The following is a 14,748-nucleotide window of genomic DNA, read 5'->3' on the forward strand; positions in this document are numbered from 1 at the left end:
TCACTGGTGATGTAAAATTTGCTTACTTGATGGTATCCAATATATTTATCTACTGTTTATAATTAATACAGAATCTTATAATGCTTTGAGACAGCGTGAATTCCTGTTCCCCAATACTGTTTCCTTCAGTGGTTTTAGCATCCATTGATGACTCTTGCTTGAGCCAATTATTACCGTAATAGCTTAAAACGGTCACCTAGACCTTGTAGTTGGTGTTGCTTTTCTAGCCCTGATTTCTGGTTTCCCAACCATGATTCAGCCTTGTCCCTTCGATTACGCTGCTTTTGACCAGTCTGGTTAACGGTCTTCCTAACCCTTAGAACTAACCACCAGGCCTTTTTGCATTTACCACAGCGTCCGTGAACCAAGCCTCGACAGAAAGCAAATATTGCTCTAAGCTATATCGACTACTACTAATGATCATGAGCAGTATGTTCTAGCTCTGAATGCAGAGTAACATGCATTCTGAGTACAACTTTGAGAATCAGAAAGCTAGTTGGATAGATGCTACTTTTGTTCACGTGTCTTTTACATCCAGCTCTCAGATCACAAATTATACCACAAACAGCAAAGTTACCATCTTAAGGAATCAAACCTGATCTGTTTTCCATTGTCCTCAAAATGATACTGTTAGACATGGAGTGAGCAAGGACAGTGACTTTCCACGTCATGGACCACAGTGGATAATAATCCTTTGAAACCGCAAATGGGGGTATTTTGTGCAAACTTCTTTTTAGCATGTACTGTTATATTAGAGAAAATTACAGATTTCGTAGGTGGCTGGTTATAATAAGGTTAAAAAGAGAACCATAAAAGTTGAAGACATCAGAGATCACATCTAAAAATAAAGCAAATGCTTTTTACTTTCTATAAGACTCAATGAGAAGTCATTTAAGGAAAAGAAGATCAGCTTCAGAGACCTGTAAATATGGATTCTATAGTTCTCACTGGCCCCCTGCTTTGTAAATTGATTTTAGTAAATTTTGAAATCTGCAAACAAATTATTTTACTGTACATCCATCCAGGTCATCCTCTTTATGTTAAAAATATGAAAGTAATGGGGCACCTGGGTGGCTCAGTTGGTTAAGCATCCAGTTCAAGTCATGATCTCACGGTTCGTGAGTTCGAGCCCCACATCGGGCTCTGCACTGGCAGCATGGAGCATGCTTGGGATTCTCTCTCACTCCCTCTCAAAATAAATAAAATAAACTTAAAAAAATACAAAAGTAATACTAATAATGAAACAAACTTCATAATGACTACTGCAATAATAAATGTTCAAGGGGCGCCTGGGTAGCTCAGTCAGTTAAGCGTCTGATTCTTGATTTTGGCTCAGGTCATGACCTCCCTCCTGGTTTGTGAGTTCAAGGGCCCCCCCCCCCCCCCCCCCCGTTGGGCTCCATGTTGACAGTGCAGAGCCTGCTTGGGATTCTTTCCCTCTCCCAGAGAGAGAGAGAGAGAGAGAGAGAGAGAGAGAGAATCCCAAGCAGGCTCCATACTGTAAACACGGAACCCAATGTGGGGCTTGAGCTCACGAACTGTGAGATCGTGACCTGAGCCGAAATCAGGAGTGGGACGCTTCACCGACCGAGCCACCCACGCACCCCCCAAAAATGAGTCTTAACCAAGAAGAGATAATAATAATCAGAAGCTGGACTTGAAAGCCAAGGTCCTTCTCAGGACCGGGGTGTTCTCCATCCTGGAGCACTGGAACTTTCATTTTGCTGTCACTTCTCTCCCTAGATAACTTTACTCATTTGTGTCTCTGGGTCATGACCTACACACCTCTCCGAACTCCAGATTCCTATATCCAACTCCTTACCTGCTGGTTCCAGTTGTAAGTCTCAATGGCACCTCAAACTGACTGTACCTCGGGTGAAACCCCTGCACTGTTCCCCCCGATGGCAATCAGGGTCAGGAGACAAAGCTGGATATCCTGAGGTCATACTTACGCCCCCCTCCTCTAATGCGTCAAGTGCAAAAGCAAGTTGGTCTGTTTCCAAAATATATCTATCCTTCCTCTCTTTATCCATTGTCACATCTCCAGCCCAAGCCACCATTATCTTTGGTCTGGATTATTACCACCGCTTGCCAACTGTCCTCCCTCCTGCCCCCACTCTTGTTCTCCCTACCATAGTCTCCACAGAACAGCCAGAGCAAACATTTAACAACATAAATGACGTACAGCAACGTGGTCTTCTAAAGTGGATTCTGGAACCGAAAAAGGACATTAGTGGGAAAACTGGTGAAATCTGAATAAAGCCCACGGTTATGAGAAACGTAGCGGGTTTACGTAAGATGTTAACATTAGGGGAAGCTGGGTAAAGGGTATATGCAAACTCTGTCCTATCTTTGCAACTTTACTGTAAATTTAAGATTATTCCAAACCAAAAAAGTTTATTTTATAAGCCCATAAATATCGTGTCTTGCCTTTGTTTAAAATACTTGCATAGCTTCCCACTGTGCTAAAATCCAAACTCTTTGCCATGGGCTCACAGGTCTTACGTCATCGAGCTTCCAATACTTTTTTTTTGTCGTTAGGTTTATTTATGTAAGTAATCCTAATGTAGGGCTTGAACTCATGACCCCGAGATCAAATGTCACATGCTCTTCTGATGAGTCAGCCAGGTGCTCCTCGATACTTAAAAAAAATTTGGGGGGGGGGGGCGCCTGGGTGGCTCAGTCAGTTAAGCATCCGACTTCGGCTCAGGTCATGATCTCATGGTTCATGAGTTCGAGCCCTGCATCGGACTCCTCGCTGCCAGTGTGGAGCCTGCCTGGGATTCTTTCTGCCCCTCTTTCTGCCCCTCCCCTACTCACACTTTCCCAAAAATAAATAAAAACTTAAGAGAATAAAAAACAATTTACAAATTTCATTTCTGAACAGCTACTGCTCTGGCCACTGGTTTTCTGACAGTTCCTAGAACATATCAGGCTGTGTCAGGGGCTGTGTTAGTCCCTGTGGTAGTTTACGAGGGCTGCCTTAACAAAATATCACAGATGAGTGGCTTAAACAATGCAATCCGAAGCTACAAGTCCACAATCAAGGTGTTGGCAGGTTTAATTTCCTCTGAGACCTCTCCCCTCAGCCTACAGGTCGCCATATTTTTGCTGTGTCTTTATATGGTCTTTCCTCTGGACTGACACACCCCTAGTTTTGTGTGTCCCAGTTTCCTCTTCTGTAAGGACAACGGTCAGGTTGGATAAGGGCCCACCCTAATGGCCTCGTTTAACTTCATCAACCTCTTCAAAGCCCTATCGCCAAACACAGTCACGTTCTGAGGTACTTCAACATAGGGGTCCTGGGAGGACACAATTCCGCCTACAACAGTCTCCTTTCCTGGACAACCCTTCAGACGGTTGGCTCCTTCCGTGCTCACATGTCACCTGGACCCGTCACCTCTTCCGAGAGGCATTTCCTGACCACCTGGCTTCGAGCCGAGCACCTCCCCCCACCTCTCCACCGTATTTATTGCTTTCTTTGCATTTACTACAGCTGGCATTCTTTGTTTACCTGCTTGTTCATCTGTTTTGCCCTACTCCAGGAAAGGTGGAGGCCTCGTCTGTCTTACTGCTGTCTCCTCACTGCTGGTTATAATGCCCAGCACATTAGTATCAACGCTTGTTCACTAAGAAATAGCTTACTGACAATTCGGACAAAAGCAGGGTCTTGCTAGGAAATCATTAACGGAGTTAATGCCCAGGTATGACCGTAACGGAAAAAAACCTAATATTTTCACAGCACTTTACAGTTTATGAAGTGTTTCCAGGGAAATGAACCTGTATGAATCCTCGTGATGCAAGCATTATTTACTCTCCTTTCTCGATAAAGAAACCAACACTCCATTGCTTAAGGTCACGAGGCTGGGACTTCAATACTGATCTTTTTGTTTCACAAGGAATGACTTCGTGTTCTCTGATTATAACACAGCTGAACCAGAAACTAAATAGATTCACATACCACTTTTAGGCAACCTCCAAGGAGAGCTCTGTGAAGGACATAGACGCATTCTTCCAGGAACTAAGCTGGACATTCTTTCCACCTGATCAGAAGAGTCTTGTTGCTGAGGAATAATGGCTAAACAAGAATAAATACGGTGCCCTAAGGCCCTTTTACTGTGTGTGTGGGTGGTGCCGGTGGTTACATAAACACGCTTTTTGTAAACTGTTCTGTTTCCTGCGGTGTGAAGAAGCGAAGAAATTGGGAGAACCTGATTTCCTAAGCGTTCACAGTTGGTTTTAAATAGCGCTTAATATTTCCTTTAAAATCTATACTTCTCAGCTTGGACACACCTTAGATTCACCCGGGGGAGCTTTACAAATCCCAATGCCCAGACCCCTTTCCAGACAAATGAAATCAGACTCGTGGAGGGATGGGACAGTGGCATCAGTGAGTGCTAAAGCTTCCCCAAGTGACTTTAATGCGTGGCCACCACGGACGACCATTGGTCTAGACTTCAAATGGGGTGGGGGGAGGGGTTGCATATCTTACCCGCAAGAGAACATATCAGGTTTAATTGGAGGATGGATAGATTCTCTAAAACTGCAGACACTCCTGATGGGAGACTTTGGCATTCCTAGAGGGCTCATGTTCTATGCTTCATGTGTCTTACCTGCCTTAACCCAGTCTGCACCCAGGACCAATAAAATCAGAAACCCAGAGGGATGGAACTCAGACATGAGCTATTGTTCAAACTTCTCAGGTGACTCCAGTGTGCAGCTAAGGTTGAGAGCCACTGCTTTAAATGGTGCTGACTTTGTCTGGGAGAGGAAGTAAAGGCACGGCGGCTGGCTCCCCATTAACCCCACTGAGCCACTGAGTGGCTCACTGCCCACTGAGTCGCCCGGCGGCAGCTACACAGGGACTCTCCCAGACCTAGATTTATGGCCTCGGACAAACAACAGATCCCTACCCTGGCGTGGTGCTGGCCTCCCCAGCACTAATTAAAACCTAAACAAGTCTCATCATTACGCGCATAAAATAAATGGGCCTCAATTTAAGACAACTTTCCCACTGTGCCCCGGTGAATGTAATCACAATTTACGGGGTTTTCACAATCATCAATATACGCGTTTTATTTTAACAAGCAGGAGAAGATATTTATAGCTAGTCATCCCACTACCTTTTTTTTTACTAGATAGCGGGACACGTAAAAAAAAATTACTTGCACGGTAATTGATAATGGGATGGCAACATGTACTCTATTCAATCACTCATCAATATGATTATCACTGGCGTCTTTCAATTTAATTATTGCTTCTTATCGTCTGTCATCAATTTCATTAAGTTTTTGGCAGGTAGGGGAGGAAACAGGGTACAGATAGCAATATGAAGGATGGAACGATAAGACTATACGCTCAGAAGATGCAAAGAAATACACTGAGTTTATTAAATAATTTGGCAAAGCAGTGAGACCAGAGAAATAGCCCACGACTCCGCTATTTTCTCTAGCAACTAGCTATGCCTCCCACCAACAACTCCGTACGGCTCCCCGGACAGAAAAAGGACATGTCAGCGCACACCATCTGCCGAAGGCTCTAGCTTTGAACCCCTGGACAAAGCTATCCTTTAACAGTTTAAGTATTATTACATAAATATGTATTTGTCACGTTCTGATTTTGAAGCATTAACAAGTTTTCATTTTGAATGAAAACCAATGAAGTCTTCCTTTGCCGCCTCCCTGGGACCAACCTTGAAGCAGCTGGCGACCAACAGCTGCTGTTGAATATGGAAATCGGAGGAAGGCGAACGGGCAAAGAAGTCTAATCAGGCCAGGGTTGGCCTGTCTGGTCTAAAGCAAGACCTGGGGATCTATGGAGTGGAGCCAGGCAGAGGCTGGGGTGGGAGCTTAGACAAGTTGGGCGCCATGACAGAGAGAGGAAGCCCAGGACCCCACGGGCAGTCGGCAGGCTGGGGAGGAGGCGGCAATCCAGGGGACAACAGCTGGCATTTCTCCTGGAGGCAGCAAACTGTGTTGACAAGGACTGCATGCAAGTGCCCGGGGGCTTAGCGCTTCTCTTGTGGACCGGCCCAGGTCTCCGAGGGCAAGGACAGAGGATGCTGATGCCAACCCCGGGTCCTGACTTTAGGGTGGCTAACCTGGGATTTCAAAGTCCTACCAGAGTAGTGAAAAGAACTCAGCACCTACCACAAAGGGATACGAGATAATAAAATGACAACCATGGACATTCTTCTTGACTGTTTGAATTCAGCAGAGAATAAACCAGAAGATCACGCTGGTCCTATCAACCCATGGGGATCATGGTGAGCCTGCGCATGCCCTCACACCTCTCCGAATGGCGCAGGTACAATCTGCTCATGAGGACAGAGCCATAGAGGAAAAGAGAAAGCAGGAAAATTTGTTTGTAAAGACTGAAAGATATTTGAAAACATTTCTCCCCCACCCTATTTTCAGATTGTGCTGCTTAACGCAGCGCAGGCATGTCTGCTCTGTATCACCCGTTTCCTGATGGTCCTCAGCCACATGGAAACATCAAAAAGGTCGAGCCCATTTCAAGTACACTTAAGTGTGGAATACAGTGCAGCCATTAAAAATGATACAGGGAAGGGGCGCCTGGGTGGCTCAGCCAGTTCAGCGTCTGACCTCGGCCCAGGTCATGATCTCACGGTTCACGGGTTCGAGCCCCGCACTGGGCTCTGACAGGTCAGAGCCTGGAGCCTGCTTCAGATTCTGTGTCTTCCTCTCTCTCTGCCCCTACCCCGCTCATAATCGCTTGCTCTCTCTCTCTCTCAAAAATAAGTAAACATTAAAAAAAAATTTTTTTAAATCATATAGGGAAGGATACATCACGACATGTTAAAAACAGTCTACTGAGTGATTCAATATTGGGGGAATTGGTCAAAAAATACATTTATTCATGGTCTGCAACATGAACATGAAGTGCTATCAGCAGTAATCTCTAAATTACAGAAAAGTTACTGGCTTTTCTTTTCCTTTTTTGGGGGGGTACCCTTTTGCATTTTCCAGGTTTTAATAACCATGTATTAATTTTCCAATCAGAAAAGTCATTATTGGGGCGCCTGAGTGGCTCAGTCGGTTAAGCATCCGACTTCGGCTCAGGTCATGATCCCTGCGGTTTGTGAGCTCGAGCCCCGCGTCGGGCTCTGTGCTGACAGCTCAGAGTCTGGAGCCTACTTTGGATTCTGTGTCTCCCTCTCTCTCTGCCCTTCCCCTCCTCACACTCTGTCTCTCTGTCTCTCTCTCAAAAATAAATAAACATTAAAAAAAAAGAGAGAGAAAAAAGTCATTATTTTACCAAGGGTTCAAGTTTAAGTACGATGTAACATTATTTTAGACATCGAGGTTTTAATGTAGTTGGCCACCACAGCACCTTTTATTTCAGGCCGCTGACAGGGATACGGTCCAAAACTTTCCCCTTGAGGTTACCAACCACCAAGGGACACTAACCATTGGAGATCCTGAACTTATGGGGGGAGGGTACCCCAGCCAGTGGCATTCCTCTCTCCTCTGGAAAGTTCCAGGAATTCTGGAGAGGGCATTTGGCTGGGACAGATGGTGAGATCTATCAAGTGGTCAAATTCTGAGATCTGCTGGGTGCTGTTCTGATGTGAGTCCCTCCAACCAGGGGTGAGCAAACATTTTTCAAGTAGTAAATAGTTTAGGTTTGATGGGCCACATGAGCTCTGTTGCAATTATAAAACTCTGCTGTTGTAGCATGAAAGCAGCTTAGACGATACACAAATGAGTGAGCGTGTGGTTGTGTTCCAATAAAACTTTATTGACAAAAAAGGTAGTTTGCTGACCCCTGATAAACTCCAGGTTTCTTAACTTAGTTCAGGAAGCTGAAGTGACCTGGTACAAGCCAAGTCAGTCCCTGCAAATATAGTAAATAACCCCTTGTCCGCATGTCGTGTTCCGCGGTTTCGGTTACCCACGGTCACCCGTGGTCTGGAAGCAGATGAACCTCCATCGGACCTCTCACCAAAAGGTCAATAGCGGCCTAATGGTTACGTCACTGCCTACATCATTCAACTCGCTTCATCTCATCGCGTACGCGTTTTATCACCTCACATCATCACAAAAAGGCTGAGAACAATCAGATATTTTGAGAGAGAGAGAGAGAGAGAGATCATATTCATATAATAAAAGTTATTATTAGCTTTAGTAAAAGCTAAAGAATATTGTTCTATTGTTCTATTTTATTACCGCGGTTGTTGATTTCTTATTTGTGCCCAATTTATAAATTAAACTTCATAATGGGTACATATATGTAAGAAAAAACCCAGTATATATACAGTTTGGTATTATCTGTGGTTTCAGGCATCCCCTGGGGGTCTTGGAATGAATTTTTCCTCTCCAGCGATGGCGGGGGACAACTGTACAGGGCTCATTACGGAATGCTGCTCTGGCAGCTCCTTCCGCTCTCAGGGCTTAGCAGTGGTGGCTCTCTACACTGAAGGAAGGGAAGCCCCTTATTGTGCTTATATTTTAAATTATTTACTCTGTTGGTTTTTGCCCCAGCTAAACTAGGAGTACCTGACGTTTGAGAATTGAGCCTGCATTTTTAATACCATGCATACAATTCATACAGTGACATATAAATAGAAGGTGCTTGATACGCCCTTGCTGAAGACTGAGTGAATAAATGAATTTCCTCCCACACCAAGCTGGTGTGAAAGGTAGTTCTTGAGTGACGCCCCTTGGGAACCACTCACGCTCTGTCCAGGCAGATTCCACCTTGAAAGGGCAAGCTGTGTTCCCCACAAAAACACCTACACCTTCTAGAAGAATTTGTTACTGCCACAGGCAGGAACTTTCTAGAAGATATTTCTAGAAGATATCAATGTAAAGAGCCATAGAGTAGGCCTGGCCAAAGCTGTTCTTTCTAAAGGGTTTCTTAGTTCTTTTCAGTGACGGTTTTCACCTGAATAAAAGATTTCAAGTTGCTGATGCTTGGGAGTCCTTAGATCTTGCCTCGTGGCACTCCGTTACCTCCACAACTTCCTGCATCCTGTTTTGCATTCCCTTGGCTGTGTCAAGGCACCACAGGGATCACCTAGTCAGGAAACTCTCTCTTGACCATTATGACCCGGTCTCAGTCTTCATCATTCTCCACAAATGCAAAACACGTAAATGACGTAGCAGAAGACATGTAGCTTCTCGATCCAGGCTCTTCCCTGAGTGGATCCTGATGGAACCCACAGCCCAATCTCAGGGCGAGGCTCTCGACAGGTCAAAACATCCACTCCCCAAGAGAAGGCAATTCAAAATTATATTGCCCCAACAGAAAGAGGCTGGCGTAAATGCTAGGTCAGAAGATGGATTCTCAGCAATACTAAGCAACTTCATGGCTGAGATCCAGTAAGAGTCAGAATGTCCCACAAGGTAAGTATTTTGCAGGAGGGGTACGCTGATTTTAATGTGGGATATGTGCGTCTATATGTGAATATAAGCATAGTCCCGAAAAAATATACAGCATGCGCACATATATTTGCTTGTATTCATTTTTCTAGGTACATGTGAACAGTCACTGAGAAGACGTATGCTCAATCCAATGACCAGAAACCGAATCCTGGAGTTCAAGGTCCCCACCGTCCCCCTCAAATGCCAGTGAAAACCACCGCAGGCCACAGAGATTTCCGCACGGAGGCCCATGGAAAGTACATAAAGATGGGAAGAAAGGCGGGACTGCAAAGTAATTCCAGGGAGCAATCCCAGGGAAATGGCCCCAGAAAGCAAATGCCAGAACTTGTCTGGGGTCCTAGGTACAGATCCTCCTGCTGGGCGCTGGGCCTGGCCACCCAAGGGGCTGTGAAAAGTGCCGCGACTCTGAGAGCCCAGCGGATGAGGGCACAGTACAAAATGGGGGTTCTACAAACGTCCACTGATGGATAAAGAAGACGTGGTGTATATATATACAATGGAGTATTACTCGGCAATCAAAAAGAATGAAATCCTGCCATTTGCGACAATGTGGATGGAACTGGAGGGTATTATGCTAAGTGAAATAAGTCAGGCAGAGAAAGACAGACACCATGTTTTCACTCATGTGGAATTTGAGAAACTTAAGACATAGGGGAAGGGAAGGAAAAATAAGTTACAAACAGAGAGGGGGCAAACCATAAGAGACGCTTAAACAGAGAACAAACTCAGGCTTAATGGGGGTAGGGGGTGGGGGCGCAGGGAAAATGGGTGATGGGCATTGGGGGGGGCACCTGTTGGGATGAGCCCTGGGTGTTGTATGTAAGCGAAGAATCATGGGAATCTACCCCCCAAAACCAAGAGCACACTGTAGACACAGTATGTTAGCCAACTTGACAATAAATTATCAAAAAAACCCCAAAACCATGGGGGCTCTACTCACGCGGTCGTTGCTTCCCTTGTTGTCTTCATACTTGGTTTCTATATGAATGGAGAATTTTGGCAGAAAGGAACACTACGGGGAAAAAAAGGAAAGTTTCATTAGCATACCATTCTTCCTCTCTTTACACCCTCAGCACAGCCGCCGGATGCTCTCCTGACCATGACGTTGGGAGCACCATTCTCCATCAGCAATGTTAAGATACCAGGTCAACATCCAAATTCGGACAGAAAAGCCGCCTTTGGCAACATGAACACGATCGCATCCAGAAGCCAGGCCGGAGAGAACGACCAAGCAATGGAAGGCACGTTGTCCATTTCCAGAAAGAATACGTTCTGTCAGTCCTACCACAGGCTTTAGAAAAGCGAACCCCTGAAACAGAGGCAGGTCCGGTCCCGGGGTGCTGACCTCTGCGGCGAGAAGCTGTCACTGCTGGGGACCCAGCCTTCACCTTCACGTAAGTATTCCCATAAAGCGAGGGAGGTAGTGAGTATGGGAGAGCTTTAAGATAACAGATTACCGAAGTCAGACACACCTGGCTGTTCGTTTTGAATTTATGACTGGATAGCTATGTGAGTTTGGACAAGTCATTTAACTTTTCTGAGCCGCGGCAGTAATAATATGGGGATAATAACTATTACCCAGTAGTGACTTTTTGAGGGTTAAGTCATCACGCGTGTAAGTCGTGTAAGTGCCGGGCGCAGAGGAGGCATTCAGCAAATGACAGCAATTGGCTGCGGTGAGCTTGATGTAAAAGGCAGCCCCCCTTTTTTGCCAGTACGAGGGGGAAAAACCCCCAAACCCTCTGCCCTACCACCCCAGCCTCACTGAACCACATTGTGTGTATTAAGTGGACTTCAAGGGTTAAGGTGGCTTGAGGAGAGGCTTTTGATGGATGTTGACGTAACCTCCCTCCTGCTGGCACTGAGCTGCCCAGTGACTTCCTCGGCCACCAGAGATGGGACTGAAGGCCTAATAGGTACAATGACCCGGCAACTCCACTGGGAGCTGCAGGTGTCGGAGAAATGAGACTCCTGCCGATAGGCTCACAATCCTGAGTCTGGCTCTTTCATTTATTTACCCCACGTGCACAGAGCACACATTCTATACATCAGGCACCAGTCTAAGTACGTCCAAGTGCTCGTTCATTTATTCCTCCTAACTATGCCATGAAGTAGACACTACTGTTACCAGCCCTGCTTTAGAGACGACGGAATGGAGGCAAAGAGAGGTTAAGTAAACGGCCCATGATCACACAGCTCGTAAACAGTAGCATCAAGATAACAAGGCTAGTGGCCTGGTCCCAGTGTCCTTGCTTTTCATCACCCCTGCCCCCAAGCTGGTTCTCAAAGTGGGGTCTCCACACCTGTAGCAGTACCTGTCAGAAATGCCAATTCTTGGGCCCAACCCCGTACCCACTGACTCAGAAACTCCAGGGAAGGTGCCCGGGCATCTGTGTTTCACAAGCCATCCAGGGGATGCAGATGTGGGCTTGCACTGGAAAACCACCTCATTACCCCGCGCATGGGGAGAAAACAGTGCACTATCTAAAATCCATTAGTCCCCAATCCCTCACCCCATGTGCTTCATCCCCCCAAGTCCAGGATCCCCTTTCAGCCTAGCTGAGAACCCCGGTGGCATGTGTACAGGAAGGCAGAGGCCTTGGACGTGCCATTGATAATTCTGACATCACGTGACTGTGTGCATTCGGCGTTCATCTGTCTCAATCCAAGTGAAACAAGCAAACTGAACCGTGACTAAGGAAACACAGAAACAATCAATCCCAGTAATTGCCTTTATGGAGAATGAGGCTCTGAGATTATTCATTAACACCTTCTTTGCTGTCTCCTCTCAAATCTCTCACTCCACAGTTGCTGCCCTCACACCCTCTGTCCCTGGGGGTTCCAAGGAGGGGCTGCTCCTCATGAATCGAGGCCCTGGAGGAATCGGAGCGGCTCAGAGCCCCATGGCAGAGCTCTTGACATGTGAACCTGGAGAGATGCACCTGCCAAGACCCTTTTAAAAATGTCAAGCCTTCTGGCAAACTGATCGGTCCTTTTTAACCCATAATTCATCTGAGAATCAACTTAATGCGTGCATAGAGCCAGATGGTGAGAGAACAGAGCCGTCTTGGGTGGGGAGCTGGGTCCGGGTGCATCAGAGTGGAACCCCACAAGGAGTTTTTATCGGTTGAAACTGTAAACCACTTAACTAAGGTCAAACAAATGAATCCGGGTATTCAACCCAAATACGAAATGCAAAACTCTTATGCAAATTAGCAGATGCTGTTATTTTTGAGTCAAGGGCTTAGGTTATTTTCATATCAGAATGGCAATCTTGCCAGAGGCAGGGAGCACACCTGGCTCCGGTGAGGCAGCGGGGAAAACCCGGATCGGACAGGTCAACTCCGGGCTGGTCAAGGTCTTCCCCTATAGCACCGGTTCGGGACTGACAATCTCCATGGGCTATCTGATGGCTGGTTCTCAGAGCCCCAGAGGCTGGTGTCTCAGCCTCTGAATGTGGAGGATCTCTGGCCTGGGGCATTTCCAGAAAGATCACTAAAAACTTTCCGGCTAGAAGTCTATCTCGAGATCGAGTTCTGCTTGCCCTACACAGGTTAACTTCCCTAAAGACCCAGCCCACTAATCCTAGTAGAGCCTCGGTGATTAAGCAAGGTTCTTCTTTCTCCCTGGCTGGCTTCCTGTTGTGTCTCACTGAGGTTGTCATAAATCCCTTCCCTTCTCTAGACCACCCAGGTCTAGAGAAGTCTGCGGGCTTCCCTCTTCCTCCCTCGCAACTAGTAATTTTGATCCATAGTTTAACGAGACCATGTGATAGAAACACCAACAACTTCCCTCTCCTCCACTGCTAATCTGCTTATTTCTATATGCTGCTTCTTATTCCTTGTGAATCAGACAAAGGTGTTGCTTTCTGTATTCCAGTGGAAAATAATGCAACGACAAGGACTGAGGCAGTGAGGGCAGCAGACCCAGGCTCAAATCGGAGATGTACGGATTTGAGCAAATTATTTTGGCATTCCCGGCCTCAGTTTCCTCGCAACAGAATGGAAACCACCCTTCTCTACTCTGTAGGAGTGTTGAGAAGATCACTGAGATCATGCCAGTAACCCCCAGCACAGTGCCTGGCACATAGCAGGTGCACAGCAAAAAATTTTAAGTCTCTTCCCTGGAAACTTGTTCCGTCGATTACTTGCATCTTCTCCCTGCTTCCTTCCTGCAGCCTAAAAATATCATGAAAGGTGTCATCTTCCTAAAAAACTAGTATCAAAGTACCCTTGGTGATGTTCCTTCCTTCATCCACAATTAATTCCATTTCTCTTTGTCTCCCCATCAAACTCTATTAAAAAAGTAGCCCATGCTCTGCTGTTTTTTCGCCTCTCACCTCTTCTCAACCAGAGCAACAGGGTATGGAAACAACCGAGAATCAAAGAATTTTCAAACAAACATCGCTTCCCCGTCGTCCACACCCTGAGGAACTCTCTATCCTGTTCGGTAGGAGTCAAGAATTCCACCTTTCTGGAAAGCGGTTCCTTCTCTGCCTTCCGTTCCCTCCCCCACCCCTTCAATGGAGGGGTCCCCTAGGATTTTGTCCTCTGCCCTATTTTCTTGTACCAAACCCTCTCCCCTGGGGAATAATCTCATCTGCCCCTCACTTTTCCTAGACCATGTTATCCGGCTGCCTCCCAAGCTGACGTCTAACCCCACCTGCTTTTCTCACGTATGCAGCTGCCCGCCGGCCATCCCTAGCAAGGGTCCAAACTGAAAGGTCCATACTGAATTAGAATGTTCTCTGCACTGTATGAGATTCCTGGGGCTGCCGTAACAAACTGGTACAAGCAGGGTAGTATAACGCAGCAGTTTACCTGCTCCGTTCTGGAGCCCAGAAGTCTGAAATCAAGGTGTTGGCAATGCTGCCCTCCCTCGGAAGGCTCCAGGGAGAGAACCCTTCCCTGCCTCTTCCAGCTTCTGGTGGCCCCAGGGGCTCCCTGGTTTGTGGTTGCCTCCCTCCAGTCTCTACCGGTGTCTTCACATCACCTTCTTCTCTCTGGGTGTCCTCTCCTTTTCTTATAAGACACCAGTTACTAGATTCAGGCCATCTTAAATCTAGTGTGATTTCATCTTGCACCTTGAGGTCCTTAACTGCAAAGAACCTATTTCCAAAATATCTGCAAATATCTGCAAAGAACCTATTTCCAAAAAGGTCACGTTCTGAGGTTCCAGTGGACACGAATTTTGAGGGGACACCATTGTAGCGAGGGACACTACACTCACCCATCATGGCCAGTGAACCCCCAAATCCTGCTGGCTCAGCTTCCCCCCTTAAAGGCAAGACCTAGAGTCTTCTATATCCGAACCTAATTTTCTTTATATCTCTGTCCTGTAT

At 46.4% G+C, this 14,748-nt stretch overlaps 1 protein-coding gene across 12 annotated transcripts in view; it reads right to left on the bottom strand.

Moving 5' to 3' along the window:
- The window catches only part of PITPNC1 (phosphatidylinositol transfer protein cytoplasmic 1), a 268,141-nt gene that overhangs the window by 81,766 nt on the left and 171,627 nt on the right, over window positions 1-14,748 (bottom strand). For all 12 annotated transcript variants that reach the window (XM_078438266.2, XM_078438270.2, XM_078438269.2 and 9 more), the window contains one exon: window positions 10,348-10,419. In XM_078438266.2, the coding sequence (XP_078294392.1) occupies window positions 10,348-10,419 (72 nt within the window). The remainder of the gene's footprint in view (window positions 1-10,347; window positions 10,420-14,748) is intronic.

Source organism: Panthera onca, chromosome E1 (assembly GCF_046562875.1).
Source record: "Panthera onca isolate mPanOnc1 chromosome E1, mPanOnc1 haplotype 2, whole genome shotgun sequence".
In the NCBI taxonomy this organism is placed as follows: Eukaryota; Metazoa; Chordata; class Mammalia; order Carnivora; family Felidae; genus Panthera; species Panthera onca.